Source organism: Bos mutus, chromosome 11, assembly GCF_027580195.1.
Source record: "Bos mutus isolate GX-2022 chromosome 11, NWIPB_WYAK_1.1, whole genome shotgun sequence".
In the NCBI taxonomy this organism is placed as follows: domain Eukaryota; kingdom Metazoa; phylum Chordata; class Mammalia; order Artiodactyla; family Bovidae; genus Bos; species Bos mutus.
Genome location: NC_091627.1, coordinates 81,947,017 through 81,960,821, shown reverse-complemented (window position 1 = coordinate 81,960,821; position 13,805 = coordinate 81,947,017). Strand labels below are relative to the sequence as shown.

The following is a 13,805-nucleotide window of genomic DNA, read 5'->3' as shown; positions in this document are numbered from 1 at the left end:
GTTTCTGTCGTTGTGCAAAAGCTTTTAAGTTTAATTAAGTCCCATTTGTTTATTTTTGCTTTTATTTCCATTACTCTGGGAGGTGGGTCATAGAGGGTCCTGCTGTGATTTATGTCGGAGAGTGTTTTGTCTATGTTTTCCTTTAGGAGTTTTATAGTTTCTGGTCTTACAATTAGATCTTTAATCCATTTTGAGTTTATTTTTATGTGTGGTGTTAGAAAGTGTTCTAGTTTCATTCTTTTACAAGTGGTTGACCGGTTTTCCCAGCACCACTTGTTAAAGAGATTGTCTTTTCTCCATTGTATATTCTTGCCTCTTGCCAAAGATAAGGTGTCCATAGGTGTGTGGATTTATCTCTGGGCTTTCTATTTTGTTCTTTTGGAATAATTTTAAAGTTATCCCTAGGCATTCTTTATGGTTAGAAGCTAGAACAATATCGCCATTTAGCCTCTGACAGATCTTGGAACTCTTCCACACACTGCTTATGTTAAACATATTATAGAAACAAAGAATTAAAAGAACTCTTTTTCCCTCCACTCAGATATTGTTAATTTCTGATTCTGAAAGCCAAAAAAAAAAGCCCTGTTTTTTTTTGTACTTATGCTTATGTGGACTATAGATTTATATAATCTACACAATTCCATGACCATAGCATTTATTAAAAAAAAAACAACAACATTAAGACAATGAAATAAAAGGAGAGAAAAGCCCAGCAAACTTAAAAAGCAAACAAACAAACTTAATTGCTCTTGAGGTCACTTAAAAAATGTCTGAAGGAGAGAATGTCAAGAAACCAAAGTTTCTAGTTACCTTTCAAGGCCATCTAGCTAATGAGAGCATAACAAAGAAACCATTTTAGGAATATTTTATTTTTCTTCAAATCTTAGGTCAGGGCATTGACAATAGGTGTTGTGTGGCTTCACAAGTATTCAGAATCCCCTCCCACAGTAACCTCATTTTGATGGAGAAGGGAAGGTAATAAACAGAGTCAAGGTTCTGTGTATGAAGAAAATGTTTTTAATTTTTACTATTTGATAACTGTGTTTAGCCTTTTGCCATAATTGAGCTCCTGAAAAATGCTGCATATTTTTACTTCTGCTATTGAATTAAATTAAAAGTGCTCAAAGTGAGGAGTCAGGGGAGCTCTGTATTGAAAATAATTGAAAGATAAATCTTTTGTTAGAGTTGTTTTTACCCACTCAGTTGTGTCCAACTCTTTTTTGACCCCGTGGACTGTAGACCACCAGACTTCTCTGTCCACAGGATTTCCCAGGCAGGAATACTGGAGTGGGTTGCTATATCCTTCTCCAGGGGATCTTCCCAACCCAGGGTTCGAACCCTAGTCTCTTGCATTGGCAAGCAGATTCTTTAACACTGAGCTACCTGGGAAGCCCTCTGTTAGAGTTCAGGGTCCAAATAACCACCCAATAATTAGTAACCGTTTAGTATATTTGAATTTTTATGTGTGTTGGATGATAATGTACAGCTATATCTTCATTTTGAGGAATTTACATTAAATCATCTATTTTATTATGGTAGTTTTAGACTGCAAGATCTAATTTGATAAATTTAAAACACAAATTAATACTTGCTGCTTTAAAACAGTTAGGCAGTGGTTGTTGAAACAATGTTTTCAGATTGACTAGTTTTGAGTTCTATGTTTGTTTAATATTCAGTAAATATTTATCGAACAGCTAGTCTGTAATAGGCACTCGATATATAATGGTGAGTAAAAGCAGACACAGTGCAAGCCCACTTTTAATAATAGCAGCAGCTAATACTTACCAAGTTCTTGCAACATATGGGGCCCTGTTCTAAGGGTTCTTAATGTACTATATCATTGCATCCCCTCAACAACTCCAGGAGTAGAAATAGTATTATCCTCACTTTATAGATGAAAAACCTGAGGGACAGAGAGGTTAAGTAATTTGTCCAATGTTATATAGCTAGTAAGTGGTGGAGCTGGGATTTCAATCTAGGCAGTATCACCCCAGGGTCTGTACTCTTAAGCACTGGGATACACTCTCTTCTAAAAGCCTTTCTTGTAGTGTACAACCTAATGGGTAAGATACTGATTGAATAGTCATTTAAGGAAATGAAAACTTCTAACTCTGATAAGTGATATGAAAAGGAATATGGGAGAAACTATTTGGGTCATTGTTACCAAAATGTTTCTGTTTTCCTTCTGGTTACATGAACAATATTTCCTGGTCTTCCTTACAGTTAACTGTGGTCATGCAACTAATTCCGGACTGTGGAGTGTGGATGAACATGAGGTTCATACTTCCATGTCTGGACCATAAATTTTCCTGATTGACTCTCCCTGTTCTTCCACCACTACCCCTATTTGGTGGCTGAAAAGAGTGGACTTAACATAGAAGAAACCTGGATCCTTGAATGGCTTCGTGGAGCAGAGTCCCTGATGATCTGTACTGGATAGTGATAAGTAAACAAAAAATATTATTTTAAGCCAACTGAAATTTTGGAATTGTTTTTAATAGCAGTCAGCCTATCTTGACTAATACGGAAGATAAAACCTTGAAGTTGCATGCTGCTATAAGGAAAAAAAAATCTAAAATATATGATTTTGAATTGGTAACTGGGTAGGGATGATGTGGAAACAGATATCAGAGGGCAGAATACTTGAGAGTTTGTTATGTCATCACAAAAGATTTGCTACAACTGTTGCTTGTGACAACTTAAAAGGGGGCACATTACTTGCCTAGTCAGCCTATATAGCTCTACAAGAAGTTTTTGGAAAGAGAGTAGGTAGTAGGTATTGTCTACTATTTGCTGACTTTAGTAAAGCATTAGAACAAAGAGAAAAGCTCAAGCAAGAACCGGCCATTTTTTAAGCAGGAAAGTACTCTTGCCTGGAAAATCCCATGGATGGAGGAGCCTGGTGGGCTACAGTCTGTGGGGTCGCTAAGAGTCAGACACAACTGAGCGACTTCACTTTCACTTTTCACTTTCATGCATTGGAGAAGGAAATGGCAACCCACTCCAGTGTTCTTGCCTGGAGAATCCCAGGGACGGGGGAGCCTGGTGAGCTGCCGTCTATGGGGTTGCACAGAGTCGGACACGACTGAAGCAACTTAGCAGCAGCAGCAGCAAAGGAGTTAGAAGAAGTCCAGAAATTTGGGGGATGAAAGATTATAAAGCTGACTACTTCTTGACACTAAAATAGGAAACAAAATATTAAAAACCTGTGAGTAACAAAGGCCCAGTTAGACCCAGACTTCAATGGCAAAGATCTGATTAAGAGTGTGGTCTTCCCATCCGAGTCTAATGGCCTGAAGATAGCCCCCATTAAACAGAGAGAGGAACCAAGGAAGGAAAACAAAGACAGAAATCATGCTTGAAAATTATGTATAGGAAAGAACTTTGGGTGTGGTTACTGGCACACGTTGCTGACTGGAAGCAAACAGATCAAAAGCCTACCAAGGTTTTGAGGGAATCATGTTCTCAAAGAAATCCTTTGATTATTTGAGTTGAAAGTAACCTTTGGATTTCATACTAGAACCAGTAGGAAGTAAGCTGAGCAGACTCTAAGGAAGGTGTATTCCCCAACACCCTTTTTCTGTAGAGTAGCAAAGCCAGGACCTGTGGAGTAGATAAGGGAATTCCTTGGAAAGATGAGTAAGATTTAAACAAAGAACTTTACTTACCCTTCATAGTAACTATCCCAGCAGAATTCTGGAATTGCTGTGGATAAGTGAACTATAAGTGATTACTGTATTTCTCCTATTTGTTCTTTTTCTGAGTAAGCATTTATTTCATTTTTCTGTCCTTTTTGTTTGCTTTTAATAAACTTCTGGTTGACTTTACTAATTAGGATGAGCATGAATTTCTTTTGTAAAAATGTAAGTAACTAAAACAGAAGCAGGGGAATTCCCTGCTGGTTCAGTGGTTAGGGCTCTGCACTCTCACTGCCAAGGGTTTGGGTTCAGTCCCTCCCTGGTAGGGGAACAACAACAACAGAACAAAAAGCAGAGACAGATTTATCAAGAAATTAATGAAACTTAAGCTCTAAGGGTCTCTGCCAAGGCTCCACTGCACCCTCCCCTTCATCACATTTCCCTTCATGTCAGTTTGTGTTGGAGTGACCCTGGATATTCTGGGTATCTGGCTAAGGGAAAGCTGAATTGAGGATACATTTAATTTTGGGCTTAATGAAACATACTTACATGTGTTACAGTCCCATTTAATTCAGTTATTGCTGGCTTTCCTTGTTTAGCAACAGATTCCAGGATGGAATCTATGGCCCTTTGCACTGATTCACTTGGCATCCTGTCATGGAGGTTACAGGGCTAGAGGTCATAATGTGGTATTAACACATGGCTGGCATTGGAAGTATGTGGGTAGTGTGGGAGAAACAAGGTTTGAAACATAAAGAGCCAGAAGCTAGTCCAGGAGAAATTCTTCTAATCATCAGACATGTACAAACTGTAAGTGGAAAATCTGGTTCTCATTGATGTCAAACCAAAATGGAAGTTCTCTTCTGTTAGAAATACACTCAATAATGCAGTGTTTTATTTTTAATTCATCATACATTTTATTTCTTTTCTTGTTTTTTTAAAGGGTAATCACATGAAATGGGATCAATCAGAATTCCTTCAGCAGTATTACAGCCTGTTCAATATGTGTCAGATGGTTTTTTATGCATCCCAGCTGTCCATAATAAAGACTGATTGATGAACAATGATGCCAGAGGAAAAACTACATTTCTTTTGTCCTCTCTATTAAAAAGTTATTTAAAAATCACTGTCATATTCATAACACTGATCTTATAGGCTTACTGTGACATTGAAATGAGGTCAGGCATACAAACACAAAGTACTTGGGTACAAAACCTATATAGCAGGTTCCCATATAGCAGGATCATGTAACAGGCTCATATGACAGGATCCCAGTAAATAACACCTATTAAGGAAAAAAAATCATTGTCATATGAAGAGGTAATCAAAGAATATACAACCAAGAAATTTAGTAAACGTGCATTGGACATTTAATTAGATGTCACATTTCTCAATTTTATAATGTTTATGGTATTTGCAGTCTTAACATGTATAATCTATTGTGATTACTTTTCTTAGTCTAAATAAATACTTGATTTAACCTAATTTTGTATCTGGTTTGTATTAGCTTTTTTTTTTTTTAGCTCCATCACATGGCATGAGGGATCTTAGTTTTCCGATCAGGGACTGTACTTGCATCCCTTGTATTAGAAGTGCAGAATCTTAACCACTGGACCACCAGGGAAGTCCCTATATTAGTTTTTCTTAAAGGGGCCCCATAAAGAGTAAATGTGTCAGGCCCCCACAAAACATGGATCCTTCTCTGATTTAAAAATATACATTTACTTGCTGTATATCAATTATATCTCAATAAAACTGGGAGAAAAAATGATTATTATTTTTTTACTTTAGCAGTTTTTTTTTTTTTAATGGAATGCACAGCTACCATTCAACCAAATAATCCAATTCCTGGGTATTTATCCCAAGAAATGAAAAATATGTTCACAAAAAAATACGTGTACATGAACATTAATAGCAACTCTCTATATATAACAGCCCCAAATTGGAAGCATCCCAAATGCCTTCAATGGATGAATGGCCAAACAGTGACAATCCCAACCATGGAATTCTCAGCAATAAAAACAGCAAACTCTTAATACTCACAATGACCTGGATAAATCCCCAGAGAATTATGCTGAGTGAGAAAAGCCAATCCCAAATCATTACATATTACATGATTCCATTGAAATGACCTCTTTATAGAAATGGATTACAGATTAGTGGTTGCCAGGAGTGAAGAAGCAGATGGTATCAGGAGGAAAATGGGTGTGTTTATAAAAGACAGTTTGGATCCTCATGCTCATGGAAATGATACAAATGTTTTGTATCTCCACTGTATCAGTATCAGTATCTTGGTTGTGATTTTGTACTATAGTTTTGTAAGATTCGGAGAAAGCAATGGCACCCCACTCCAGTACTCTTGCCTGAAAAATCTCATGGACGGAGGAGCCTGGTGGGCTGCAGTCCATGGGGTCGCTACGAGTAGGACACGACTGAGCGACTTCACTTTCACCTTTCACTTTCATATATTGGAGAAGGAAATGGCAACCCACTCCAGCGTTCTTGCCTGGAGAATCCCAGAGACGGAGGGCTGCCTGGTGGGCTGCCGTCTATGGGGTCACACAGAGTCGGACATGACTGAAGCAACTTAGCACAGCATAGCATTTGTAAGATTATCACTATTGCAAGGAACCTGGGTAAAGGATATTCTAACAAGTACATATGAATCTACAGTTATTTAAAAATAAAAAGTTTTTTTAAATGTGTATATATACCACTATACAAGTTCTTATTCTTTCAACTGACTTAAAGCAGAAAGTTTTGCATACAGGCACAGAAGAGCAGCTGTCAGAAGCAAGCATGTCTCAAATATTAAGCAATTAAGACTTAACAGAATCATACAGATATGAAAATGCCCATAGCAAAGGAAACACTGGGTAAATAATTTCGAAGAAAGAGGAAACCTCAGACACCATTTTGTCTGTAACCTGAATTTATCTTGGCTGCTTTATGGCCCTTTCCCCATAGCATTCAGAAGACACACAGGTCTGATATCCAAAAAAGAAATTTAAAGTAATTTAGACTTTCAGGGAAGAATTTTAAAGAGACATCAAAGGTGAAAAGTATACTATAAGACTTTGACAAAATGTTTAAACAGTCCTTTCGACCATCCAGGTCCTCCAAGTTCCTCTCATTATGACAGGTGCTATTTCATTTTTCTCATCTTCTTATCTTCCTCTCTCCTGCAACTGACTAAAAGGACTGGTTGTTGTTTAGTCGTTAAGTCACGTCTGACTCTTGCCATCCTGTGGACTGTAGCCCTTCAGGCTCTTCTGTCCATGGTGTTTCCCAGGCAAGAATACTGGAGTGGGTTGCCATTTCCTTCTGCAGGGGATCTTCCAGACCCAGGGATGGAATCTGAGTCTCCTACATTGGCAAGCAGATTCTTTACCTCTGAGGCATCAGGAAAGGCTGTAAAATCACTCTTAAATCTCTTCTGAGCCAGCTCTTTATTATTGTACAGATCAGTTTAGTTCCTGGATACCTTATATTTCTTCTCTGTAACTAGTCCCCTGATGGACTTGGGAAACCACTGGAAGGTCTTTAGAAGGATGGAGAATACAGGTGTGTGGGAGTGAGGATGAAAAAGAAGGTTTAGATGTTTTGCTTACCTATCCAGTCTTCCATTTACAATTGAATAAAATGAGGCCCAAGTGAGTTTAGTGACTTGATAACTCACCTCTTGAGTCACATGGAATTGGGGCTGGAACGCAGGATTACTTCAACCCTTTGTTCTACTTCCCTAGTAGGCAATCCTATGATTTGTCCTGTCAGGGGTGGCTTTGCATCCCTGGTGGAAAACAACAGGTAGGGGGAATTAATGCTAGTTCTGCCTTTACCATGTTCCATGACCTCGCGCTGCTGCTGCTGCTAAGTCGCTTCAGTTGTGTCCGACTCTGTGCGATCCCATAGGCGGCAGCCCACCAGGCCCCTCTGTCCCTGGGATTCTCCAGGCAAGAATACTGGAGTGGGTTGCCATTTCCTTCTCCAGTGCATGCATGCATGCTAAGTTGCTTCAGTCGTGTCTCTGTGCGACTCTGTGGACAGTAGCCCACCAGGCTCGTCTGTCCACGGGATTCTCTAGGCAAGAATACTGGAATGGGTTGCCATTTTCTTCTCCTGACCTTGCACAGGTTATGTCTTTTCTAAGGCTCAGTGAAGCGGAGGCAAGATGAACGCTTGGGTCCTGTCCAGTACTAACATTCCTTGCTTCTGGAACATCCTGGGCCCTGCCCTGCTGTGAGCCTTGGGCTGTGTAGTGATGGCCTTGAGCTAGTCAAGAAGACTCACCCTCATCTCTGTCCCTCACCCTACTGGGGCAAAGGAAGAACCCGCGAAGACTGGATTCCTCCCCCAACTTGGTTGCCTCTTTAGTGTGCTAAGATACTCGGGGTGGCCATCTCCTGTCAGAGGAGCTCCAGACTTGAGCTCTGAAGGGTCTCTCCGGACTCCCTAGGAAGGAAGGAATCCTTGGAAGTTCCTGAGTATCCCAGGCTGGAGGTCTCCCCTTACCCCACTTCCTCGGAACCAGTTTCAAGACCCAAATCCTAGGCCCTTAGGAAGCCCACCGCGCAAGCGCAGACACACGTTCCCCGCGAGGGGGCGGAATCCGAGGCTAAGGCAAGGTGAGAGGGAAGGGTCCGCGGGACCCCGCCTCCGGATCGTCACGTGGGAGGCGGGGTCGGAAGCGTGACAGCGTGCGCGGGGGCGGTGCTACCACTGCGCGCGGGCGCGGGGGCGGGACGCGGCGCGGCGCTCACGGCTGCTGTCTGGGACGGAGGCAGGGCAGGCGGCGGAGCGGCGCGGCTCTCAACCTGACGGGGAAGTGGTCCCGGCGGCCGCGGCTGACTGCCCCGGGGCGCACGGGCCGACGGACTACGGAGGCGGGAGCCGAGCCGCGCGTCCGAGAGAGCGAGCGGGTCAGGCTCAGCGTCGGCCACCCTAGTCGGTCCGCTGAATGAAGTGCCCGCCCCGCTGAGCCCGGAGCCCGGCGCTTTCCCCGCAAGATGGACGGTTTCGCCGGCAGCCTCGGTGAGTGCGGCTGGGAGCCCTTCCTCTCCTGCGCAGGGTGGGAACCTTGTTCCCTGCACACGCAGCCCGGGCCTGCTCTCCACCCTGCCCCTCGGGATGGCAGCAGTTCCACTGCACATGTTCCCCTCGAGCCTGCCGCCCCTCTCCGGGCTCTGGTGAACTCAGAACCCCTCCCCCATGCCAGCCCTCCTCAGCAAGACCCTCCTTTCCTCCAAGCGTTCCCGTCAGTGCGGGGCGCTTCTTCCCCGAAGTGGGAACCCCTTCTTTCATAGAGGCCGCCCTAAAGCTGCTGCGCCCCCCCGCCATACACTCACGGCTCCCCCCACCTTCAAGGTTAGGACACCTCTTTCTCAAACCTGAATCTCTTCTGGGTACAACACTCCTCCCCCGTCTTACATACCGAGCTCTCTTTCAGGGTGGGGACATCCCTTACCCACGCACAGGCTCCCTTTTAGGGAAGGGACCCCCATTCCCTCCCTCCTCCTCAAGCCTCCACTTTAAATTTGGAGTCGTCTTTTAAGTATCTCTCCGAGTAACTGACAACTTCCCCTCACTCCCTCCACTTCTCTGAACGTTTTGTAGTGGTGGAGAGATCCAGTAGCACTGAAGCATCATTTGCCTAATACAGGAAAGGAAGAGGCGCATTTGTGTTGGGGGACCCTATTTAAGAGAGGAGTGAAAGCAGAAGTCTGCGTGCTGGCTCTGCAGGCATGCTGGGGAGAAGTAGTCCTGCCCCATGAATCCATAGGAAAGGGGGCCTCTGTCAGGGAAAGAAAGGATTCTCCATTTTTGGAATATGTTGTCTTTGTGGAATGGAGAAAGGGAAGTAGGCTGAAGTATTGTTTCAGTGTTCCCTTTCACCCGAATAAAGGTAGTAAATTTTGTAACTGGGTAAGAGAATCAGAACTCGTGGCTGGTACTCAGAGCCATATAATCTGTGTCTGGAATTACTATTCTTTGAGGCTATTGGAATTTGGTTACTGTAAAGATTGAGCTCAACTGTTATGATGGTGAGAGAAACAGTTTCTGCTTTGGCTGATACTGCAGTTATGTGATACCTGCTGCTGGATTGGTATATTGAGTATTTGACGCCTTTCTTTGCATTTCTTGATAATAAATTCCTAGTTGGTTAATGTTCATGGATGAATGCATGATCTGGCCATAGGCCATAGTTTATTCATACATGTTGAGATCAACTTTTTTTTTTTAAATGTAAAGTATATTTAAGAACAGTGGACCCACTATAGGTATTAAATAGTAAAAACCGTAATTTTGGCTATGACTTTATTTGGGAAAAACACATACACTTTCTTTGGGAAACACACACTAGAGAGTGGAAATCCTAAAATAGGAGGCAACTAAGTGTTACTCTTTCCTCCCCAAAGGCACCTGTTGTCCATTATCTAACCTTTGATGTCTTATAATTCCTTTCATAGTGAAGTTGTTTCATTCTTGGGCTCCTTTTAAAGAGGTATCAGCTTTTCACTACCTTTTTTTTTTTAAGCCACATGCCTGTGTCTGGATTTATTCCCTAATCATATTGGACTGAAAGACTTGTCCTTTATGTTCACAAAGAGGTGATCATATACTTGGGCAAGAAACTGAGTGTTGGGGGATGTTGTGCGGCTGAGGTGTCTGCACTGCTGGCTCCTCAGCCTGTAGGAATGGTGGGATCACTGCTCAAATTAGAATCAGCTTTTACTTCTGGCTGTTGGTTTGTGGACTTCGAAGGCTTGCCAAAACTTCATCTTCTGTAAGCGTTTTGTGGGAGTCGTTCTCACTAATTGGGTGCACTTAAGTTTATTTTGAAAGTGGATATGCATTTTTAAACAACTATTCCTTCTTATCCTGTTCATAAGGTAACTGGTAGTAGAGACTGAAAGAGAAATTTTAGTTGGGGCTCCCACTTTTCATAAAGAATGTTATAACTGACTGTGATGTTGAATTTTTGTATTGATTTAATAGTTATTTTTATTCATTTGGTACCACCCTTGGGTCTCACCTTGAGACTTTTCCCTTCTTTAAGTATGATGTTGATCAGGAGCAGAAGAGATGCTTATATTTAAAGAGAGGAACCTGTGTCAGCTGGGAGGGAAAGAAATGGTTCCTGGCAGTATTTTTGGAGCTGCTCCTGATGAAGATACTTCTCAGCAGGAGATGTGTGCTTTCTCTTTCTGTCCCCCTTTGAAAGAGTAAAACTAGGCCCCATCTTAATTGAAACCTTAAAGGATTGGGAGTGGGGGAAGGGTAAAGCTGGTATATTTTACTGGTAGTCTTTAAACATAGTTTTGCCCAACTCTAGCCAAATTGCTTGTTTCTATTCCCTTCAGTTCGTTAGTCTAGCACTTAGAGTTACGTTGATCTTTATTTTACCTTCAGGAGAGCCATGAATGTAAAGGCAAGCTCTTGTATTCTAGTAGATGTTTAAAAACTTTTTTTAACCAAACAAGAATTCAAAACACGTGAAGTTCTTCTGGGGTCATGAGTATTAAAGTATTTATTCTCAAGGAAGTGTATGTGTGTCATTTTATGTACTGTATGGCTTCCTGAAAATAAAGAAAACTACATTTTTATAAGCAGAAAAACTGAGTGCTTTGTAAACTGATTCTAGAGAAGCTGATTATTTAAGGGAATGTTATGATGCATCGTTTTGTTAAGTGAAAAACTTTAAAAATTCAGACTGTACCATTGATGAGTGTTTAGATAAGGAAAACACTTAAGTGCATTTTCTGAGATGTCTAATGGCAATTAAAACTGTGTAATGATTTTGAAATCATTGAGAGGAATATTAGGTGCTGGTCTGTGTTATATTTGCCATTTTGAAATTGTATACCTGTTATATTTCTTTTGTTTTGTCCATACGTTTAAAACAACGAAAGGATGCTTTTATTCTCTGCAGCTGATGAGTTTCCGGCAGTTGGACTGGCAGGTGTTTGTATTTTTTCCTTTAAGCATAGTATCTTTTAGTTCACAAATTATTGTAATACAAAAAAGCAGCACTTTAGAAGCAATTTTTTTTTTAATTAGTGAGGGGGAAATACTCACTAATGAATTGTCTTAATGTCCTGCCTCCAAATCAGTATATATGAATATACACACATACCTGTACAAAACATGTATATAGTAAAACATTTTAAATTTCAGGTCTATGTGCAGAAGTGGAAAACTGTTGACAGAGCTTTTCTTGTTGATTTTCATAAGGCATAGGTTAGGTGCGTTTCATGCCTAGTTTCTTTAGCATCTCTTTTTCACAATAAAGGTTTTAATTTTAAAACTTGTCTTGGAAATAGCCTCAGGTTTAGTCAGTGTTTATGCCTTAAAGAAAGCATATTGTTAACCACGTCAGTTTTAACTTTTTCTGCTCCAAAGATTAAAAACAAAACTCCTAAACTTCTTTTTAAAGAAAAATTGTAATGAATTAAATTATAGGGTTAGTATAAGAAATGTAACATTCTTCAGTGCAGTAATAATACGCTTCAGTTTATCAGATACATGAAAAAAACGGTTTTTTAACATAATATTAGAACTTACCATTTCTCATCTCATATATACTCTTGCTTTCTTAAAGGAATAGTGTAGTGTAAGATTTTTAAATATTAATCAAGTATTCTTTATTCATATAAAAGTGTTTCTCATGTAGTAACATTACTTGTGGAATTTTTCCTTAGCTTTTAATTTGTTAATGGCTGTCTCTTGAAGGGCTCGAGGCAGGTTTATATTATAATATGACATGAGTAGTAACTCTTAAATGGTTACTACAGCATCTATAACATGAGTTAGAGTATTTCTTAACATGTACCCCTTTTATGACATTCTTCTTGCCCTTCAGGAGCTTACTATCTGGTTTTAAATAGGTATCTAGAGGTGTTTAATCCTAAGTAAAGGACCAGAAGTGGGAGTTGAAGGGGAAGGCATCATTTAGAAGGCAGTGCTGTGTATCAAGCACATAACTTCTAAGAGATGACATTTGGAGATTACTGAAATTATCCTCAATAGACTGTGGCTTTTTAAAACCGTGAAATAACTTACTTAGAAGTCCAAATATTAGGGAATGATAACTACTAGCTCTTTTTTTGCTTTGTATTTAAGTTTGAACAGCATGTAGTATAAGTACTGTATTAATTATATATGTATGATATTTATATATATATATTGCATGTAAAACCTCAGTGTCTGTTTATAAGAAATATTACAGTAACATTTTGATTTAAAAATAAATGGATTCTAAAACTTTTTAAAAGTGTAAGGAGATAATCTACTTCCCAAATCTGTAGTATGTTTTTATGTCTGTGTGTGATATCTTGTCCTATAGTTGTAGTTGTCATAGACTGTTATAATGCCTTACCTTTGCATATTGCTGTATAGTTTACAAAACTTTATCTCATTTAATCTGCACACTAACCTTGAGAGAGAAGAAATTATTTCCCCATTTTTAGATGAAGAAACTAAAGTTCAAGAAGTTTGCATTTTTTTGAAAAGACTTCAAATCCAGGTTTTTCTTTTCCCTTTCGTCTTTTTCTGGGGTGGGGGTTCGGAGCCTGATTTGTAAGGTTTGTATCCAATGAGAACACAATACAAAAGAAGGAAAAAAAACCTTTTATTCCTAGTTTATTTGTAGTCAGCTGACGTTAACATGTTGATGTACATGTTTTTAGTGTTTTCCTGTGCTTTTTATACACAGTTAAAATTATACTATAGATATAATTTTGCGTTCTGGTTTTCTCATTAGAGCCTAACCATTTTTTTCACTTGAACTCAGATTTTTCTGATGGGATCAAGTGTTCTTTTCCTTATCCTATTACTGACTTTTCATAACCCACTTGCATGTCGATTCTAATGTACTTGGATATGAACTGTTCTTCCTCTAAATCAGCTTCTTAATTTTTCACTGTAAGTATCACCCAGCCTTAAAATGTTTGACTCTTAGCTATTTTTGCCTACCACATTAAAATCTCTTCTAAGACTTATCAATTCTTGTCACCTTTTCACATTCCTTACTTTCCTTTTCTGACACCACAGTTGAAGGCCTTATTTTTCTGTGTTTGCATTATTGCATAGCCTCAAGAATCTCTACTTTGTCCATAATTTGTTTTGTAAGGGGTGGGAGAGGGGGAGCCTTTTCCAGATTGCTGCATT

The 13,805-nt window shown here is 40.1% G+C and overlaps 1 protein-coding gene and 2 long non-coding RNA genes across 3 annotated transcripts in view; 2 read left to right on the top strand and 1 right to left on the bottom strand.

Annotated features, from left to right (window-relative positions):
* Window positions 1–4,717, top strand: part of LOC138989909 (uncharacterized) — a 64,037-nt gene extending 59,320 nt beyond the window's left edge. The window contains exons 10-11 of the long non-coding RNA XR_011466097.1: window positions 2,224–2,446; window positions 4,582–4,717. This is a non-coding gene — a long non-coding RNA (uncharacterized lncRNA). The remainder of the gene's footprint in view (window positions 1–2,223; window positions 2,447–4,581) is intronic.
* A 75-nt stretch (window positions 4,718–4,792) lies between these two features.
* LOC138989910 (uncharacterized) lies at window positions 4,793–8,278 on the bottom strand. Its single transcript, XR_011466098.1, has 3 exons — window positions 8,151–8,278; window positions 7,318–7,428; window positions 4,793–4,923 (listed from the first exon to the last, which is right to left on the bottom strand). It is a non-coding gene; the product is annotated as an uncharacterized lncRNA (long non-coding RNA).
* A 93-nt stretch (window positions 8,279–8,371) lies between these two features.
* EML4 (EMAP like 4) overlaps window positions 8,372–13,805 on the top strand; it is a 155,080-nt gene continuing 149,646 nt past the window's right edge. The window contains 1 exon segment of the mRNA XM_070379677.1: window positions 8,372–8,669. Coding sequence (XP_070235778.1) covers window positions 8,645–8,669 — 25 coding nt within the window. The 5' untranslated portion in view covers window positions 8,372–8,644.